The sequence below is a fragment of the Sarcophilus harrisii genome, chromosome X, assembly GCF_902635505.1.
Source record: "Sarcophilus harrisii chromosome X, mSarHar1.11, whole genome shotgun sequence".
NCBI classification, from domain to species: domain Eukaryota; kingdom Metazoa; phylum Chordata; class Mammalia; order Dasyuromorphia; family Dasyuridae; genus Sarcophilus; species Sarcophilus harrisii.
The window spans coordinates 78,350,782-78,372,561 of record NC_045432.1 but is presented as its reverse complement, the minus strand read 5'-3'; the positions used below and the strand labels follow the sequence as shown (position 1 = coordinate 78,372,561).

Genomic DNA, 21,780 nt, shown 5'->3' with positions numbered 1-21,780 from the left:
TTCTCGAAGAGGACCAATGTCATGAGGAAGGTGATATCTTGGCTTGTGAGTGCACTGGATTGAAGTGAGGGCCAGCTGTACAGTCACTAGCCTCACCCTCTCCTCCAATTCTATGACAAGACATAGATCAGGATGACAGGAGATGGTCCCAGATGCAGAGGACGACCTCTTTAAACTAAGGTTTTTCTCAGGTCTTAGTCTGGCTGAGGTAACACACATTCAATGACTGAGGCTAGGTAAGAAATGAGGTTTAAAAAAAAGACCTTTTACTTTTACTTACTCAAAACAAAAACCCAAACAAACAAAACCATCAAAATCCCAAACAACCAACAACAACCCAATCTGGGAGGGAAAGACCCTCTGGGTTTCTTGCCAGAACAGAAACAATTGCTATCTACATTTACTCCGAGCCAACAAAACCCAAACAACGACCAACTGAGACTAAGGTTGGGGCCCATTATTGGCCAATCTGTGAGAGTCAGAGTGATTTCAGTTTAAGGCATAATCAAGAAGCTCCATTTGAATCTAAAAGGCTTTATCAAGGCCTGGTTTCCAGAGCTCAAAGTCAAGAAATTTATATTCCTTATAAGGTCTTTTCCAGGTCTCTGAAGCAACACCCAATTCAGTGATTTAAGTTTGGGTAACACAAGAAGCAAAAAACCTCATCTGCCTATTCAAAAAATAAAATTAAATTAAAAAAGAAAACAGAATGAACAATTTCGTAAAAGAGGGGAAAAAACACTGAAGAAAATAACATCTTAAAAGAACAGAATTAACAGTAAAATTTATATTTTAATATATTTAACATCTACTGGTCATCTTGCCATCTGGGGGAGGGGGTGGGGGAAAGAGGGGAAAAATTGGAACAAAAGGTTTGGCAATTGTCAATGCTGTAAAGTTACCCATACATATAACCTGTAAATAAAAGGCTATTAAATTAAAATAAAATAAAATAAAACTTAACAGTAAAAGAGGCACAAAAATTCACTGAAGAACAAAACTCCTAACAAAGCAGAATAGTTCAGCAAAAAAGAAAATACAAAAATCCCACTGAAGAAAATAATTTCTTATAAATTAAGATTGGGCAAATGTGAGCTAATGATTCCATGAGACACCATGAAACAATAAAGCAAAAGAATGAAAGAATAGAAGAAAATATGACTATCTCATTGGAAAAACAACTAACCTAGAAGCTGACTCAAGGAGAGAGAATTTAAGAACTACTGGACTGCCTGAAAGTCACAACCAAAGAAATGAGCCTAGACATCAAATTTCAAGAAACTATCAGGGAAAACTGCCCCGATATTTTAGATCCAGAAGATAAACTGAAAGAATCCACCAATCACCTCCTAATTTACATCCCAAAATGAAAACTCCCAGGAAGAAATATTATAGTGTTCAAATTTCAGTGTTCTCATATCAAGGAGAATGTATTACAAGCATCCAGAAAGAAAAAATTCAAATACTATGGAGCCACAGTTGTTAGACTCATATGAGAGTAACAGCTTTCACTTAAAGGAACAGAGGGCTTAGAACATGATATTCCAAAAAGCAAAGGAGTTCAGATTATAACCAAGAATAACCTACTCATCAAAACTAAGCATAATCCTCGGGGTGTGGGGTAGAGAATGGATACTTAATGAAATAATTTCCAAGGATTTCTGATAAAAGATCAGAGCTGAAGAGGAAATGTGACTTTCAAATAGAAGACTCAAGAGAAGTATAAAAAGATAAACATGAGCAAATTTGAAGAGCAAGGAATAGTCTACTGTCGGACCTATGGGAATTCTTGATCAAACAAGAGATAAAGAGCTTTATGAAATACAAAAGAGATAGTTTTGATTATATTAAATTAAAAAGCTTTTGTACAAACAAAACCAATGCAACCAAGAGTAGAAGGAAAGCAGAAATCTGGGAAAGTCTTTACAGCAAGTGTCTCTGATAAAGATCTCATTTCTCAAATATGTAGAGAACTGTGCCAAAGTTGTAAGAATACAAGCCATTCGCCAATAGAAATATGGTCAAAAGATATGAACAGATACTTTTCAGATGAAGAAATCAAGGCCATCTATAGGTATAGAAGAAGTGCTTTAATCACTTCTCAATAGAGAAATGCAAATTTAAACAACTCTGAGATACCAACTCACACATATCAGATTGGTCCAAGATGATAAAAAAGGAAAATGATAAATGTTGGAGAGGACATGGGAAAACTGGGACACAGATGCATTGTTGATAGACTTGTGAACTGGTCCAACCATTCTTGAGAGCAATTTGGAACTATGTCCAACCAAACTGTGCATGCCCTTTGACCCAACAATACCACTACTAGGTCTGTATTCCAGAGAGATCATTAAAAAAAGGGAAAAGGATCCACATGTGCAAACATATTTATAGCATCTCTTTGTAGCAGCAATATACTGAAAAATGAGAGGATATACATCAACTGGGGAATGGCTGAATAAGCTGTGGTATACGAATGTAATGGAATACTACCTTTGCAATAAGAAATGATGAACAGCTGGATTTCAGAAACCAGGAAAGACTTATACTGAAGCAAAGTGAAATGAGCAGAACCAGGAAAAGATTGTACACAGTATCAGCAAAACCCGTGTGATGATCAACTAGGACTGATTCAGCTCTTCTTTAGCAACAAAGTGATCTAACACAAGTACAAAGGATTTAGTAAAGAAAATGCTATCCATCACTAAATAAAGAACTGACCAACTCTAAATACAAGATTGAAGCATATTTCTCTCTCTCACTATTTTTTCACGTTTTTTTCCCCCTTTTTGATGAGTTTATTCTCTCACTGTAACTAATACAGAAATGTGTTTTTCGTGATAACACATGTATAAGTTAGATCAAACTTGCCTACCTTTTTCAGAAGAGAACGAGAGGGAAGAACTTTGAAACTCAAAATATTATTTAAAAGAATGAATGCTAAAAATTTTCTTGTCATGTATCTGGGGAAAAAAATAAAATACTATGATATAAAAAAATCAAAATAAAAAAAGGTAAACATAAGAGAGTATCATAAGGGGCCCAATAAAGTTAAACTGTTTACATCCCTACATGGGAAGATGATACTAAGATCCTGAGAACCTTATTATTAAGGCAGTATATCTATCGACATAGATAGAAGGCACCAGTGTGAGTCAATTATGTTGAAATGATCTCCTTCTATCCAAAAAAATGGAGGGACAAAAAGAAAGATGTACTGGGAAGAGGAAGGCAAGATAGAATGGGGAAAATTATACTTTAATTTGCATTCAAAGTTCATTAGTTCTCTGGCAGTCTTTGGAACTGTCTCGGGTCACTGTATTGATCAGAGTAGTCACGTCTTTCATAGCTGATCATCATTACAACATTGATGTTACTGTGCACATATGATCTCCCAGTTCTCATTTCACTTTGCATCAGTTTCTATAGGTCTTGCCATGGTTTTTGGAAATCAGCTCCCTCATCATTTCTTATCACAATCATATGTCAAAACCCGTTCAGCCATTCCCCAATTAATGAGCATCCTCTCAATTTCTAATTCTTTACCACCACAAAAGAGCTCTCTTTGATCTCTTTAGGATACACACTCAAAATTTAAAAAGGAAATATTAAAACTAAATAATACTTTTTTAAAAAGAACACAATCTGGCACAATTTGTGCCAGGTTTCTTCTTGCTTGAATTGATTTGTGAGTCCAGGCACTTAAAACTCTTAAGACTTTGAGCAACACCACAAATGCAAGCCAATTATTTCCAATCATTTGGAAAATCAGAAGTTTTTAAAACAAGGCCCGGCGTAATTTGGAACGCTAAATTGCTGACATCATTTGTCAGTGAGAAAGCCAATCCTAAAATGGGGAGGCTGAGCACGTGCTCTGACAATCACAAAAAGAACTATGGTCTCTGAATGGTCTTTTAAGCTTGTAAAGTCAGTCTATTGTTCCTTGACCCCCAGACAAACGTGCTGGAGTTTTTTTTTTTTTTTTTTTTTTATTAATGACTACTGAACAGCGAAGAGGAAAATCCTCCCAAGGAAAGACAGAGTCCATTTGCTCTATGGAAAGCTGCTCCTAGGGCACAATTCCACTTGGTGGGTCACGTGCTCAGGAGCCTTCAAACCCAAGGTGGATGTCCACAAAGCTGGGACATTGGTAAGGCCATTCCTTTAGGGATATATGCACAGACATCTCCGAAGCACCTCCACTGGGCAGAGGGCTGGAGGAAATGGACATTTTAGAAAAGAAACCATCTTAATTCTCAAGGATTGGGAGCTGGGGGAATATATCAGCACTGCAACCATTATTTCAAAAGGGAAGAACGTTGCTAGTCTGGCAGCCAAGGAGGAGAACCCAAGAAGTTTTTATTAGATGGCATCAGCTGAGGTTCCTTCCACCAATTCAAGGAAATTCTTTTTTTTTCCCTGAGGCAATTGGGGTTCAGTGACCTGGCCAGGGTCACACAGCTAGGAAGTGTTAAGAGACCAGATTTAAACTCGGGTTCTCCTGACTTCAGGGCTGGTGTTCTATCCACTACACCACTTAGCTGCCCCAATTCAAGGAAATTCTTAAACAAAACAAAACAAAAACAAGTTATTGATCTGATATAGATAGCTCCCTCCAGAAAAATATCTAATTTTGAAAAATGTTCAAAGGACATACTTAATTCCAATTCAAAGCATTATTCTTTTATTCGTAAAATACGTTACGGATTGCTAGGATCGTAGTAACAAATTACGGTTTGCCCTTTCTTCGGGAAGCTATCTGCAAACGTAATGTTGTCAACAACCATGAAAATTCACTGTTCCAGTATCTCTGAAGAAGCTGAAGCAAGATCTGAAAGCCCACCAAAGCCCCCAGAAGCTGCACCCAGGGTAGCCCAGTGACACTAGGGACGGGTGCTTTCAAAGCTCCTTCTGCTCCATCCATTCCACTGTCATATAGTCAGTTCCCCAGATCCCAGGCATCCACGTCAGTCACATACGTCCCACAGCAAGAGGGAACATCACATATGAATGATTCAGAGCAAATTACACCCTCCCAAAACACCCCCCCCACACACACACACAAGATGAAGAAAACATGAACTCAGAGCCAAATTTGGAGATTTCACAGAGTGGGCATTCTATCATGAAAAAGAACTGAAGGGTAATTGATACTCTTTCTGGCCTCTCATCTGGAGGTTATAAGAGCTGAGGGAGGCCAGAGCACTCAAATCCAAGGAGGGGGAAAAATATAATTAAACTTTTGTTTCTTCCCATTGGACATCTTTGGCCACGACCGACCACCCTTGCCTTACCTCTCGGTGCCTGTCGCGGTCCCTGGATTTCTCCCTCACCCAGTCGATGGTATTGAAGTCTTCATAGGTCCCCACTCCGGGGATAGGCTCCTCTAAGAAGTCCATCATCTTATTTGGAACATTCGTCTCTCCTCCATTGTATGACATGAACTCTGCAGAAAGGAGGAAACATACACGTCCACGCTAGTTGGCTTCTTAACAGATCAACAAGGATTTGGGACGTGGCCGTGTCCCCAGCACTGGGACAGGCATGGGAGGAGGAAAACAAATCCACCTCACGAGAAGCCCACACCCAAAAGTCAGCATTACTCGGAAATGAGAAGCAGTCTGTACAAAGTCACAGTATTGGGGAAACGAGGCTTGATATTTCCATGGTCTGTGTGGGGAGGGGGCGAGAAGAGCTGAAACTCAGCTATGGGTGAGATGTTGCCAAGAGGAGACACAGCAGGGAGACCCAAGGAGACCCGATGACTGATTGGTTCCAAGGAGGTAAGGAAAATGGAGGGGTTCCTATGTTTGGACTTTAGTTGTTTTACTGGGAATCATCAACAAAAAAGCAAAGGTATAAAATGAAGGAGGTAACATTTTATACAAACCCTTAGGATGCAATGAAATTGAAAAGGCCTCAAACCCCTTCCATTCCAAATTATCCAAAAGTTGTGTTACTATCTCTGGCTTTGCCTTTTTTCTTTTCTTTCTTTCTTTCTTTTTTTTTTTTTTTTTTGCTGAGGCAACTGGGGTTAAGTGACTTGCCCAGGGTCACACAGTGTCTGAGGCCATATTTAAACTCAGGTCCTCCTGATTTCAGTGCTCTATCCACTGTACCAGCCAGCTGCCCTGGCCTTCTTTCTTTACAAAAAGGCACATCCTGCTCACTCTGTCTTGCCGGCTCTTGCCCTGGGACTTCCATTCAAACCCAGCCTAGAGAAGGCTTTCCATATTACCTTGGCAGCGCACATTTATTACCATTTGGGTGGCGCCACCATATTCTGTAAAGACTCTAATTTCTTTTCGTCTCCAGAGGCTGACCAGAAGAGTGCTCCTAATTTGGAGTCCCTAGAAACAGGGTGGGTGTGAATATTTTTGTGTAGACCCAGGACCTTTCTGTGGAATCACTGGATCACAAAGTCTAGTTGGTCATGTGCTCTCCAAAGCATCGCATTCACCTTCTGGTCTGCTCCACTTCAACCCCAAACTGACCTGGCCACCCTTTTATCATCACTGTGCTTTCTTAGAAGGGGGAGGTCGCACCCTTCCAAGAGCAAGAGATTCTTGGGCATTTCCCACGAAGCACAAGCTTTCCCATTCTCACTCTTGGCCTTCGCTGATGTTTTGATTTGTGATCCCCTCCTGGCTTTTCTAGCCCATCTCCTAACTCTGGCTTTCACTACCCATCGTGGCACCTCATGGCCTATCATGACGTATTGCTTCAGCAAAAAACAAAACAAAACAAAACAAAAAAACCTAAACAAACAAACAAATAAATAAAAGAAATCACAGACTGATGAGCAGAAACCCAAGTCCTTGAAATCATTTCAGAGAATCCCAGAATGTCACAGCTAGAAGGGAGGTCACCATCTAACCAATTTTATATCGTGATGTACTCTCCCAGACTCCTTGATCCACTCCACTCCTTCAACTTATTAGATGGCCATTCCTCCTCAACACTTCTTAGTGCCTACAGTCTCCCATCACTGCCAGCAAGTGCTCCAAACTATGGTTTCATCCCGCTGGCTCGACCGTCCTCCCAGCACTCCTACCACAGGCCCAGCTTCCCTCTACTTCACTGAAAGGCTGAGCCCACCTGAGGCTCTTTCAGCTGCTGTTCCTCAAGTATTCCTAATTATTCATCAGTCTGCTCCACCCCCCCCCCCCACTCCTTGCCTCCCTCCATCCGGGCATGGAAGGAATAGTGGGCATTAGTGCCCATCCCATGTCCTTCAGGGGCCTTGCTTCAGCAGGAAGCAACTCTCTTCCAGTCATCTTTTGGGATCTCTCCTTCCCCTCTGCTCACATATTCCAGTTTCCTCAGTCTTAAGAAAAAAGCCTCCTTTTGACCCTTCTAGGCCAAATGGACCTGAGCCCATCTTATTACTAACTGTCCTGAAAAAGCAATCCCAAGGCCTCCATTTCCCCATCATCCCCATCCTCAGGCTTCTACCCCACCAGTGAAATGGCCTTGTCCAAAGGCTCCCTCAGCCACCAAACCCAGCAGTTCTCCTGTCCATCTTCATCTTTCTGGACCTTATGGAAGATTCTGGCCCTGCTAACCACTGACATCAAAGTTCCCATCTCTTCCCTTCCATTCATCTTGACTTGTGTTTCCCCTGATGTCTCATCTTTTTCCTGACCCTTTAATGAGGGAATTTCCCTTAGGTCTTGCCTCTCTGTGAAGCAGAGAATCGGGAAGTTATGAAGTCCTTTCAGTCCTGTCCAATTCTTCCTGACCCCATTAGGGTTTTCTTGATTGGCCATTTCCTTCTCCAGCTCATTTTAGAGATGAGGAAACTGAGGCAAACAGGGCAAAGTGACTTACCCAGGGTCACCCAGCTATGAAGTATCTGAGGCTGGATTTGAACTCAGGAAGAGGAGTCGTCCTGATTCTAAGCCTAGCTCTCTCTATATACTATGACTCCATTGAGCTGCCCCTCCTAACAAGCCTGTTTCCTTGTTTGTAAAATAGAGACTCTGGCTTCAAGAGAGGAAGGAGAAACAAGGATCAAGTGCTGACCAACCTCACCACTGGCGGACATAGCTGTTCTTGGCCCTTGGCCCCTTATTACACCAGCCTTAGAGGCCTTTGATCACCTGTGGGTGAAGCGCTGGGCCTCAAACATTTGCTAGCTGGGTATCTCTGGGCTGGTTGCCTCAGTTTCCTCATCTAGAGAATGGGGATCGTAACAGCACCCAGCTCAGGGCTGTTGTAGAGATCAAATGAGATCCTTGTAAAGCCCTTAGCATAGTGCCTGACAAGTGTCAGCCACTAGACTGCCTGCCTTCCTGAACACTCCTTCCTAAGCCCCCCAACAGAATTGCTCTTCAGGGCATTCTCCCACAACAGAGATCTTTGGCGACACTATTGCCACCCAGCTTGGCTGGGCACTTGCGATCAACCACTCGGGCACCCCTCCGCCCTTCCAGCCCTCTCCCTTATTACTCCCTAACATGTGGCTCTACAGCCCGACCAAACCGGTCCCCACTTTGGCCATTACACTGCCCCCACATGGGGGTTCTAGGCCCTCAGGGGCAGTATTTCCCACATCCAGAATGCCTTTACTTCCCTCTATCTACCAAATTCCTGCTCATCCTTTAAAGCCCAACTTGCAACTCCCCCCCCCCCACTGTCCCCCCCTTCACTGAATCCTCTGTGGTTTTCTCTAACGTGTCTCCCAGAACCCAATCCAATCTCCCCAGCATGCTCTGCCCTACTGTCAGGCAGCGAGGCCTTCTCCCAAAAGAAGGGCTGCTGAGTTCTTGAGCTAGGCAGCAGCTGGCAAGGAGGCTTTGGGACAGCACAGCCCCTGGGGGGGGGGGGGGCACTATCTGTCGGCCAAAGAAAGGTACCAGGGAGCCACAGGTGGGGTGAGGGCTGGAGCAAGGAGAGAAGAATAGTGATGGCTGCTGACTGGTGGGGAGGTGAACCAGAAACCAGCACTACTACAGAAGACTGCCCCCTGCCCCCGTTCTGAGCCGTGTGTGCAAACTGGTGAGCTTCCTGCTACCCATTGCTAGCAATTCAAATAGGAACAAATGATGCCGCCACCATCAGGAGTCAGGAAAGTGTGGCCCATGCGGGTGAGAAACTGCAGACCTTGGTGATCCAGGCTGCTACCCAGTGGAGGCCAGGGGTCTGAGGCAGGGGGTTACCAAGAGTGGAGACAGGCAGCTGTTGTGACCTTTCAGTTGTGTCCGATTCTTCACGACCTCATTGGGGGTTTTCTTGGTAGAGATAATGCAGTAGTTGGTCATTTCCTTCTCCAACTCATTTGACAGATGAGGAAACTGAGGGAAGCGGGATGAATTGATTTGTCTGGAGTCAGGCAGCTAGGAAGGGGCTGAGGCCAGATCTGAACTGGGGAACATGAGGCTTCCTGCCTCCAGGCCCCAGGCTGTAAGTCCTGATCACCTAGCAGCCCCGTGACTAATTCTTAGCAAATAAGACACCAAAGATGGAAGCCAGGTCAGGTAACAGAGGATGAGCGTAAAAGCACGCCACAGACCCACAGAGCCGCTCAGAACGGACCACAACAAGACTTTTCTCAGCGCTCTCCTGGGGAAAAGATGGATCAAAGAAGGGATGAGCCGGGACCTGGGCCGAGCAGATGGGCTCTGACTAAAGTTCCTTGTCTCTGTGCCCCCTGGGCTGAGCAGATGGGCTCCGGCCACAGTTCCTCATCTCTGTCTGTGCCCCTCTGGCTATGGGCAGACGTGGATGGGAGCCAAGGCGCGCAGCTGAGATGACCCAGCCAGGTAACCTCTGCAGGACCTGCACTCGCCGGGCCCGGACAGACTGCGTGCCATCAGCCTGAAAGAAAGTGCATCGTGGCCGGCGATCTCAAAACAACGATGGAGAATGAGTGTGGCATCTCGGGGCTGGTTTAGGAGGAAAGAGAGTTGGGGATGGGGGGAACGGAAGAGCAGAGGGCTACAGCAAAAGAAGAATTTCCAATTGCTTGATTGAGATCAGAGGGACGGTGAGCTCAAGGGTGTGACCGGCTTTGTCTGGGGTTCCGGGTGTGAGCCCGGACACACACCTCCTTGGGTGGGAGGGAGTAGGAGCAGCAGCCTCAAAGGCAGAGGCAGCACCAGGTGCTACAGCACTAACCCTGCTGCAATGTGTTGGGCACCAGGAGAGAAAGGTGCCCTTTCTCTAGTTCTAGAGGGAGTAGCCAAGGGGCAGAAGAGCAAGAGGGCGAAAGAGAAGGAAGATCCTGAACAACAGAAGGAGCAAGCCTAACTCTGTGAGGGGGAGGGGGCGGCAGTTGGAGGTGGATGGAAAGGAAAGAATGGAAAGTGGGGGGGTGGGGGGGGAATTAGGAGAAGAGGAGTTTACTAGCTTTAGGACAGAGGTAGCGCACCTTTTGGCCCAGCCTCCCACTCTCAGAAGTCCCGGGATGGCAGGAGGCAATCTCAGGTCAAAGAAGGGAGACTGGGCCTGCCTTCACAAGCCCTTGCTGGAGATGAAGTACCCAAGGCAAGAGGGGCAGCATGGGGGGGGGGGGGGGAAGGGGGGTTGCTACCTGGTCCTAGGCTGGGCCCAGTCCAAAAACCAAAGCTTTCCCCTGTCTCGGTTTGGTGGTGGCTGCAAGGAGCTGGAGCAGAGTGCCAGTTGAGTCAAAGGCAGGTGGTTGGGGGAGGGGCCGGAGAAGCCCCTCCAGGTCCAGAGAGAGGGCGGCCGGCTCTCACGAGCAGCAGAGGGCGTGGGCCTGGCAGACGCCACACTCCCTGTTCCTAGCTTGATGCGGCACTGGCCCTGGCAGGGGCAGGAAACAATGTCGCCTAGCTGGCACTGTGGTCACTCTGCGGATCTGAGCGCGAAGGGCGGCTGAGCTCACTCCCGGCTCTGGGCCCTCATTCTCTTAGAGGAAGGACAAAAGTTGCCTTTCCCGGCCAAAGCCATACCTGCTCTCTGCGGCTCAGTGTCCCCAGTGAGCTGGTGGCAGTAAAACCAGCCTACATCTGAGAGGAAGGGGCCAAAGGCCAAATCTCACAGGCCTGCCAAGGAGAAGTTAATCTTAAATCCCCAAAGCAAAGTCCTTGCAGCGTCTTGCCGAGCACCTGACTGAGAGCAAGGCCGAGAGCCAGGGAGCAGGGAAGGAGTCCTGGCAGGCCCCAGAGAGAGCGATAAGCTAGATTCCTGAGATAAAAACAAAGGCTGTGGGGTGGGGAGGAGGGAGGAGGACAGCCGGCAGGATGGAGGCTCCCAGGTCTGGCTCTCCATTCACATGCAAGCCAACACACCCAGAAACCCAGATTCCGCATTTCAGCCTGCATTTCCCAGGCAAAGAAGCCTGAGAAATTGATTTTTTTTTTCAAAGCGTCAGCAGCTCCCTATGGTCCTCGGGATGTAGCAGACAAAGGTACAAGGCACTTGATCTCTGAATGACTCAAGACAGAAGGAAGGCTCCCCCCTCGCCCCAACTTGTATCTGCAGCCGCAGCAGCGGCAGCCCCCCGCCCAAAGACAACATGACTTCATTCAGTAACTTGAGCCCGGCACCGTCCCTCCTGCCATTCAATCCCCGCGACCGAGTCGGAGCTCCCGCTGCCTACTGAACACGCATCCCTCCAGGCCCCCACCCCACGCTGGGCTCCCGGGAGCGGTGGGCAGGGGCAGCAACATCCGCTTACCTTTACGGGTCCTGCTTCATGTGGGAAGCCAACACAGCAGGCTGCATGTGGCCGCTGGGCAGGCGGGCGGCCGGCCGTGCACCCGCCCGCCCGGGGAGGATCGGGGAGGGGAGCACTTGCAATCAGCCCTGTCTCCCAGGAGCCAGCCACCCTCCAGAGCCCCAGCACTCCAATGTGATGTCACTGGCTGGCTCACGTGAACAGACCAGACCCCCTTGGACCAGCCCGGGGAAAAGGAGGCTTGTTACTGAGGAGGGAAACCTTAAAGATATAGTCTCCGTTAGATGCTGGCAGAGCCAGAGCCACAGAGAACCAAGCAGTGGCTCCCAGTCAACTCAGGCTGCCGATTCCCATTTAAACATTAGGCCCCGAGAAACCAGGGGGGAAGTAACATGAGCCACAGGCAAGCTCGTAAAGAGGAGAGCCAATGTTTACTACTGGAGGGAGCAGCCACTGATGACAAAATCAGGCAGCCTTCAATCGGCCAGGCCGAACCAAAGCCTGGCTCTGCAAATTGGAGAGGGCCGCAGATAATGGGGGAACTATCAGCTCCTAAAGGATTCTGTAAGCCGTAGAAGAGAGTGAGGGACAGGAGCCCCCGGAGCTCCACCTAGACGGCCATTCCCAATTCCCCTGTTATCGTTTAAATGGTTATTTCATTCAATCAGAAGCAACAACCAAAGCACATGTGGGTGTGAGGGGGCAGTGGACCATCTGCCACCGCCATCACCACAAGGGGAAAGCTAGCCGGGCCCACAGATGCCTAAACAAAACGGCGGACCAGTCGCAAAGCCAGGGCCAGGGAGAGGAGGCAGGCAGCTGCCGTGTTCCCCGATGGCCGCTATATCAAGGAAGGGCACCGGCTCCCTGGGAAGCTCCTCTACCAAGGCTGTTCTATAGAAAGCCGGGGCAAGAAAGAAGAGGCTGAGTTCATGGCTCTGAACAAGTCGGCCCAAATCCAGAGGGCCCACAGAACAAGATACCAACTGGCCTCATTTGGGCCTGAAATGACAGGGTGCCAACTGCCCGCCGAGAAGCACCGGGGGGAAGTCATCCCTATGCGGGAAGCATTCTGCGCCTTGTTGATCTCACTATTCTCAATGGGCTTCCACAGAAAAAGGATTTAACACTCAGGGAAGAGAAGTTCTGCTGGATCTGTACCTGAACGGACAATATTCTTAATGGTGCCCATAGGCCTCCTCAGAGCTGGCAAAGGTCACATGGGCAGAGGAAGCAGTGACCCAGCCCAGGGACAGCTAGACTCCTGAAAGCAGGAGGCATTTATTTATGGGACAAAAGGAGGCCGGGCAACAAAGCAGATTTCCCTCTAAGTGGCCGGGGCTGGAATGCGTCCCTGAGTCTGTGAAGGGGCAGGTTTACACATTAACTCTCGGGGCCTTGGGGACCGTCCCTTCTCTCACAGCAAAGCAAAACCAAAACACTGAAAACAGAGAGCCGGAGTCGAAGGGTTTGAGGATTTCATGTTCCAAGGGGTCTTCAAGGTCATCAAGTCCAGATGAGGAAACCGAGGCCCAGGGGGAGAAAGGAGGGCATATGACCTTCTGTACAGATCCAAGAGGAAATCCACGTCTGGGTAAAATAGGGCTTCATTAAATGCCAGATCTGATTCCAAAGTAAGGAGATGGTTTTGAACCAGGAGACTTGGACGTTTCCAGGCTCACCTCAGGAAGAGGGCTGGGGTCAGGCTTTTCGGAAGTGTGCCGGACCTCTCTGGGGTTGGCCAGCACCAATCAAGCAGCTTGCTTTCACCCCTAGGAACATGTATCTGCCTCCCTCCCTCACCAACCTTGGCTCTCAGTGCCCTGTGACAACTTCTCAAACTGTGTTCACATGGCACAGGAGGCTCACCAGCCTTTGCCACCGCAGAGGACAACGTTCCTGGAATCTGGAAGGACCTGGAGGCCAGAATCCAGGAGGGGACGGCAAGGGGTGAGGAAGGGCCCAGCCAGAGCATTTCATTTCATACCTGACTAGGTCCTTCCAGCAAGAACAAACCCTGGATAGCCGGAGGCTGGACCCATCTGTCCCAGCTTGTTCTGCATGACTTAAGGTCAAGCCCGCGGTCTGCTCCCCCTTCCCCGACGACTACATCAGCAAGAGCTGCTGCCACATATTAACCTATTCGTGGCTTGTGCTAATGATTAGGCTCGCTGCCTGAGGGGGGGAAGGGGAAGCAGGACAGGGGGCTGTCCCTCATTGGCCCAAAGCAACATTTGGAGGGCTGGGAGCCCAACAGCGGCTCTATGTATTATTATTGCAAAGCTGACACTCCTCGATTCAGGTGACTGGAGTGGAAAAGGGCCCTCCTAGGTGAGCCCTTTCATTTTACAGTTGGGGAAACTGAGGCTTGGCCACCCAACTAGTTAGTAGCTTAGCTCTTGAGAAAAAAAAGAGTACTCTGTGCCCTGGCCAGTGAGCTATCAGCTTCCCAGAGTCATCTCAGTCTGATCACCTACCAGCTAAACGTGGCAGGGACACCGATGTGCGAGCATTAAGCTCGGTGCAGTCCCCCAGAAGATAATCTAGGTCACTGAGGAGCTGCTCAACGGCACCCCATCTTTGGTGGCCTTGGCTTTTAATCCCGGACAGAGCCGGAGAGCTTCAGGGCCCGGCTGGGCTCACTCTGTGTGACAAGATGGCTGTTTTACAAAACCGTCTGTATTTCCCAGCAGGGAGGAACGCGCCAAAATGGAGACACTCCCTCAGGAGTTCTGAGATTCCTCAGAACCGTTCCCTCAACATGCCAAGCTCATGTCCCCCCTTACCGGAAAATGCTACATCAGCCACATGGAATGAGTATGCTCCCTGCCCCCCCCCCCCATAGTGGCCGACTTGCCCGGCAGCAGCTGGCAACGAGAACAGTACTTCCCAGACCCTCACCAGGGCTCCTTGGGGTCTGGCTCTAAGAAGTCTGACTTGATGGGAACCCTTGGGCAAAGGTAAATGTCCTTAATCAAACACAATGCGTTTTGAAAATGTTACCATCTGGCGGGCTTGCTCCTTTCAAAGTCCGTCCTGTGTGCCAGACGGCGTGCTGGTGCCGAGGGTACAAGTTCAGCTGTGCCATTTTGGAGAGAATCCTGGGGTCTGGGAGGGCACAGGGTCTAAGGAGGGAGGAAGAAATGAGACCATCCAAGAGATGGAAGAGAAACAGTAAGCACGCAATGGGGAGAAACCCGATCTATGGGACGGTCAGGACTGCACCGCGGCCCTCACCCGAGGCCCGGGAGGCCAAGCCGGCTGCAAGGAAGACCACGGAACAGTGTCCGCCCTGGGACACCTGGCTGAGTGCTTCCATACCTTCTCTAGACCCTTCTCTTGCCAATGCCCGTGAGCCACACAACCCATTCCAATGCCTTCCTGGGCATCAGAAGCGGCTCCCTAGCTATCCAAGGACCACATCTGGGGGCAAGCATCCCGACCAACCCTCTGGTTGCCACGGGGAGGGCTCGGTAACAAAAAAGATCCACAAAACCAGCCACCCCTCCCCAGTCAAACCCCAAAGCCACCTCGCCCCTCCGCCCCCATCTCACAGGAACATCCAATTTCAAGAATATTTTCTATCTTACTGAAACAGGCTTTAGCGAGTGGCGTCTGCATACCTTGGCCACAATGACGGCTCCTTCTGCTCCCCTCTCCAATTTGTTACTGCTTTTAACTACTGTGTACCCTGTGGCGACAGGCTGCCAACTCAATCAAGGACCGCGAAGTTCAGTAAAACAAGATGCTCCCGTCTACTATGGTACACTGAACTGACCTTGGTTCAGTAGTCACAGGGAGGCAGTCCCCGGAGGCGAGGGTGATCTCCACCCATTGGCAGCTACTGGGAACAACTGTGGGAAGGCAGGCTCCCTATACAGGGAATATAGGTTAGAGCCCAAATTTGCATGAAGGAAAAAAAAAGTCCCAGCTCAGACAGGCCAGCTGATGGCCCACTCTAGGCAGGAAGGGCTCAGAGACATACGTAGAAACCCTCACCCCTTCTGCCAAGAATAAACCTACGATTCTGTTTTCATCAATTAACGGACATGCACTGTGCTTGTCCTGGGTGGAGGAACACAGAGTGTACAGCTCAGGCACAAGCAGTTACCATTATGGAGAAGAGGCTGTCCAGGTGTACGGGGGTGGCCACCTCCCCCACTGAAGGTCTTGGCCAGCGATGCACTGAAAAGCTGGGAGCGAGCCCCTCCCCAGACTTAGCCACGTCAGTGTCCTTGGGTGGGGGGGCGAGATGCAGAACACCCCACAGGACCCCCCCCAACTTTTAGCATTATGAAATCCAGATAAGGACGCCGGTGTGGACACAGTCTAGCCACTTCGGGCCACCTACCATCATTGAAGAAGCTCTGTTGTGGTACAGTGTTGAGGGCTTCCCAGGGAAGACACAGGCCCTTTAGGCCCCTAGAACCACATCTCCCGGAGAGAACTTTGAGGAGCCCCTCGCCTTGTCTCCATGAAAAGAGGAAAAGTGTTTGTGGTGGGAGAGGGGGGAAGGAAGCTGCCCAAGGGAGGGGGGTTGCAAAGGTTTCATGGGCTTGCATAGGAAATGACTCGAAGCTCTCAAGAGAAAGATGCTTTCATTTAAGCAACTTTTGGATCTCAGTTTGAAGGATGGAATCAAAACCAGAAAAGGCTCATTTGCATTCACTGAATCCAGGAAAAATATACGGTGAGGGGCCAGGAAAAATCAATATTGGAACAACTTGACCAGAAGGCTCCATTCAGGTCCAAAGACTTTCCAATGGCTCAAATGACAAGGCATCGAACCCATTTCTCATTCTGCTAACAGCCCTTTAACGGCCCTCCACAGTCACGGGTTCTGCAAAAATCAACCATCTGCAGCCGACTGGGCCGAAGGAGAGAAGGTTCGTCTCAGCCCCGCCCCCCCCCCCAAACTCCAGGAGGTCGGGCCGGAGGCCAGCAAGACAAGCGATGACACGGCAAGGGCAGGGGAGGGGATGGGGAGCTGGATGAAGGGACTCACATCTCAGCCCCCCAAACTCCAGGAGGTCAGGCCGGAGGCCAGCAAGGCAAGCGATGACATGGCAAGAGCAGGGGAGGGACAGGGAGCTAAACAAAGGGACTCGCGGGCAGCCATTGCCCAGGCGGGCAGTGAGTTCAAGGCAGGGGGACAGATCAGTCTGCAGAAGTCTGGCTGCTCAGAGCACCAGGCTCAGCTTAGACCCCAGCAGATCTGAGAACACTGAATCCCAGACCGGCAACCCCTGAAAGATCACCTGGACCAAGTCCCTCATTTTTATAGGGGAGGAAACTGAGTCTCAGAAAGGGCAAGTCACTTGCTCAGGGAACCAAAAGCAAAAGTCAGACTCAAAGCTCCAAGGCTCTTCCCACCACACTGCCCTACCTCGATGTCTAACAAGTGTACTTGGTGGCTATCCAGGAGCCCCAGCCTTCTCAGCCAGTGGCCCAGAGGCCCCCATTCGCTTCTTACTTCATCTAGGCTATTTAGCAGGGGCTCAGTGCTGTCATTTCAGGCAAGTATGACTCTTGCTGATCCCACGTGGGGCTTTCTTGGCAGAGATCCTGCAGGGGTTAGTCATTTCCGTCTCCAGCTCACTTTACAGAGCAGGAAACTGAGGCAAATGGAGTGAAATGCCTTGTCCAGAGTCACACAGCTAGGAAGTATCTGAGACCAGATTTTAATTCAGAGTTGGTGCTTTACCCACTGTGCTCTTACCAGGGTCCTTCCTACACTTATTTCTGTTAATTAGCTTCTAACTGGACAGAAGGAAGGCTTCTGACTTCACTAGAGATTGGAGGTTCTTGAGCCGGGGTGTATGGGTAGATTTCTGGGAGTCCATGAACATAGATTGGGGAAAAAAAATCCCATCTTGGTTTTTCCTAATTTCTGCCTGAAACTTAATGTTTCTTTTGATGATTTCAAAATGCTCTGCCTCTACTCTCAGAAGGCTCTGTCCCCGGGCTTCTTCCCCAGACTGCCCAAGGGAGCCATGACCCCAACTAGGCAGAGGGAGAGCCAGCACTGGTTCTGCCCAAAAGGCCAAGAGTACCTAGGCCAGGGGCTCAGAGGCCCAGCTTCGGTGCAACACAACAAAGCACAGGCCCAGTCTCAAAATGCGATCGCGCAAGGGGCCCGCAGGACTCTCTGGGCCATTTTCTTTATTCAGCATGAGCCAACTCAAATGCCAGGCCTCCCTACCTCAGGTAGAGGGATGGGCCGTTCTGGTACAGTAGGAACGGTGGCTCATTTAGGGCATTCAGGATTTTTCAGATGGCCCTGGTGTCCTGAAGGGACTGTTCCTACTAAAACCAGGCAGCGGACCACAAAGTCCATGCCCCTTAGCAAATGCTTTACCATCTTGGCTGCTCAATTTTCCCTTCTATATAAAAGGGGGTTGGACTAGATGGCTTTGGAAGTGCCTTCAAGCTCCTCGGAGCATTCTAACTCTGGCAGAATACACGTTGCCTAAGCAACATTTCCGTTTTCACTCCTGGGCCTCCCTCCCACAAGCATCTCTGCTTCCGAGGTCCATCGGACATTCTCCAGAATTGCCATCCCAGGTCCCCTTCCTGGGTGCCAGCTTCTACTGGCATCTTCTTAGCCATATGCCAAGGGAGCACAGTTATTCGCCTGGCACCTGTCTCTGAGCCCCTGAAATGTCACTCCAATAGGGTCAGCTCTGAGCTTGCTGCTGCGGTCTACACAAAGTACTTGGAACGAGCAGGAAATCTGAGGGTGTTCTGCTTTCAGGGAAAAGTCCTGGAAAGACAGCACGTCCATGGTGTGAACAAGATCAGCAAACGGTAATCTCAGACAGGCGTGAGTGCTCGGGCATGGCACCAGTCACCCTGGAAGGAATCCCGGGGGCATTCTGATGGCGACGCAGTCCAGTCAACAGACACCCCCCCCCCAGGTTACCCGAGAAGGTTCAGGGGCCTTCCAATGACTTGGAAAAGTAATGATTCTTCGAGTTGGGCTTAAGTGAAACAACAGAGTGAGCAGCAAGTAGGCCACGGGGCATCGGCAAAGCTGCCCAACTGAGCAGCAACACCTGGACCCGCCATCTCCTGGTGAACCCAGCAGCTGTCTTTCCTCTGCCAGCTGATGCATTGCCTGGACATCTCTGCAGCCCCAGAAGCCTGGAAGATATGGGGTCAGTGTAAACTCTCTCCCTCCACAAAACAAGGACTCATCATAGACAGACTGACGCCGTCCTCCTTGACACTCCCACCCCTCCCTTGACCATCCTCTGGGAAGTGGCCCAGGAGCAGCAGAATAGTGCAGGGCTCACATGGGCTCATCCCAGGGCCACTAGGAGGCCCAACGGCCTCTTGGTAAGCACTTAGACCTTGTGCCAGGTGGGGGTACACAGATGAAAGACCATGGGCCCTCCCCTTAAGGGGAAGACCCCCGAGAATGGTTTCAATAACTGAAAAACCAAGGGAAGGTTGAGAGGATGGCTAGTGTAAAACAGCAGGCTGGACAGTGTCCCGTTCCCATCTCTTGCACCGAGATGGAAGTTCACGCTTTGCTTGATTCCCAGAATTCACGAAAGTGGGCAGCTCTAGAACCTGAGAAGCCTGGGGCCAGCAGGCTTCCTAGCAGGAACAGCAGGCAGGGGCGGCGGCGCCCTCTAGTGCTCAGCCCAGGGAGGATCAGGCATGGAAAGTTCCAAGGTGTGTGTCCTAAGTGGGCCAGCATGGGCTCCATGTGCTGTTTCATTATTCCCTAAAGAGCCCAAACCAGGCAGAGCCAAATGGCGTGCCCTGTTTCCCCCTCCCCTGTTTCTGCCCCCAGTATGGCAAGAAAATCCAGTAATCTCTTGACAGCAGTGGTGTTCCACACCTAAGTGACAGACTGAGGGCACGGGCAACAGGCACCGGCTTTGGCCCCAAACCCTGAACTGCTACCCCTTTGTCCAGAGCCACCTCCTGAGGCTGCCTGCCTGATTTCTCCCCATCTTCCCAGCTCTTTTAGCTTCTGTTCTTGCCAGTCTGGAGCCAGATGCGCCACCTCGGACGCATTTCTAATCAGGCTCGGTGTGATGGCTCTCTCCCTTCTTCAGGCGCCAACCTCGCCGGGCCAGCCGGCAAACAAGAGCCGCTTTATTGGCCCTGCCTACGGTGGGGCCGGATTGTCTGGACGTGCTTCTGCTACCTGGTCTGGCGCTGGGGCTACTGACTGACTGCAAAGACTGGGGGCTCTGTTAGCTGGAGGAAATCCCGCGAGAAGCAGGAAGTCACTAGCCGGCCTCAAGGTGCACACCTTCCTTCCCCCGGGCATCAGTTTCCTGGCATGGAAAGGCGATGATTCCTGTCCGACCCAATCTCTCTCCAAAAGACGCACAGAGGTGAGAACGAGCGGCCGAGATGCCGTGGCTCTCCACGTGGGCCAACGGCTTCCAGGAGAGGCCCCGGACGTGCTGTGGGGGACCTCGATAAGTGCCTTTGACAAGGAACAGGAAACACTTATGATGGACTCACTCGAGCTATTAAATCATATATTAATATAACACTGCCATAAAGTTTCCTTTCCTAAGAAAAGAAAGGACAGGGTTCAGCCCGCCGGCTCTCCCCGGCTCCCCACCCCGACTCTACTTTTCTCTTGCTCTCCAAGGCTGACCCCAACACACACCTCTGGCCCCTAGCGTCATCCAAACGGTTCTCAGACGGAGCCGGCGGTCCCTGGGGCCTGGTCACTTCCAACAGAATACTGTTGATGTCATTGTTTCTGGCAAGAAGAAAGCATTTACCTCTGCCATATGCGTGGGACCCATTATCCAAGTGGTCAGTGTCCTGCCCCCCAGTCCCGCCAGCACTATGGGGTTTTTCTGCCCTCTTCAATAGGTCTTTTACCCTTCCTGAGTAAATACTTCTCAAGCACATACTGCACAGAAGGTGCTGGGGACACAAGGACAGGGAGAAAACTGTCCCTCAGTTGGGCAACTTGTGCAAAGATGAGGTCACTTAGGAGGAAGAGAATCCTGGTTGTCAGAGTGGGGAGGGAAGGATGTAGGAAGGCCTCCTGGAGGAGATGACAACTCAGCTGAGCCATTAAGAGAAGTGAGGATATTTGAAAGCACAGGTGAAAGCACAGGAGGACAAAAATGGCAGCCCTAAGAGGGAGATGGATTATGTAAGTACATGGAGGCAGGAATGTGAGTCTGGCCTGCAGAGTCTGTGAAGGGGGCAGGAAAGGTCAGGAGGGGTAAGAAGTCTGGACTTTTTCCCAGAGGCCCTGGGAAGCCATGATAGGTTTCTGAGCCCAGGGGAGAGAATGCCTCATCCCTGGGTCTCAGAAAGGTGATTTTGGCAGTCAGAGGGAGAAAGGGTTAGAAAGAGAAAGGAAAATGAAGGCAGGGAAGTCAGTGAGGAGGCTGCTGTGACAGATTAAGGGGAAGTTGGGAAGGGCCTCAATCCGAGTGGTGGTTTTGGAAAGGAGACAAAGTGATGGAAATCCCAGGTCCAGGGAGGCTAGAAGCCACCGGCTTTGGTAAGTGATAAAACAGGGGGCCGGAGGGAAGTGCAGGAGGAAGCCAAGGAGGATTCACTAAGTCCCTTGGGCCCAAGTGATGGGACCCGTGTTGGTCCAAAATAAGAAAGCTTGGAGGAAGCAGAGGGGGATGGAGAGTCCACTCTGTTTGGACGGGGGGAACATAAATGGAGGGAAAAGAGCTAGAAAGATGCATCTGGGAGTCCCACACAGGCTTCAGTGATCACCGAACCCATGGGAATAGAACGGGATCACTTAGAGAGGGAATCAAGAAAGGGAATAAACATTTATAAAGCACCTATTACATGCCAGACGCTACGCTCTGCACTTTAGAAAAATTCTCTTATCTGACTGCTATCCTCTCCACTTTACAGATGAGGCAACAGAGGCAGACAGAAGTAAAGTGACTCACCAGGATCACAAAAGCAGTAAGCAGCTGAGGCTGCACTTGCACTCAGGCCTCCTTGACTCCAGGCCTGGTGCTCTGTGCACTGAGGTGCCCCCTAACAGCCTCCAGAGAAGAAGGAAGGGAAGAGTGGACTCGAGCCAGAGGCCAGGGCAGGGGAGCAGGTGGAGGGGTGAGCATCCTGACTGGAAGAAGCTCAGGGCCAACACCGGCATCCCAGGCTCTGCGGCT

General features: G+C 49.8%; 1 protein-coding gene across 1 annotated transcript in view; it reads right to left on the bottom strand.

Moving 5' to 3' along the window:
• CLCN5 (chloride voltage-gated channel 5) overlaps positions 1-21,780 on the bottom strand; it is a 78,719-nt gene that overhangs the window by 18,810 nt on the left and 38,129 nt on the right. Inside the window, 1 exon segment of the mRNA XM_031944624.1 lies at positions 5,298-5,449. Coding sequence (XP_031800484.1) covers positions 5,298-5,449 — 152 coding nt within the window.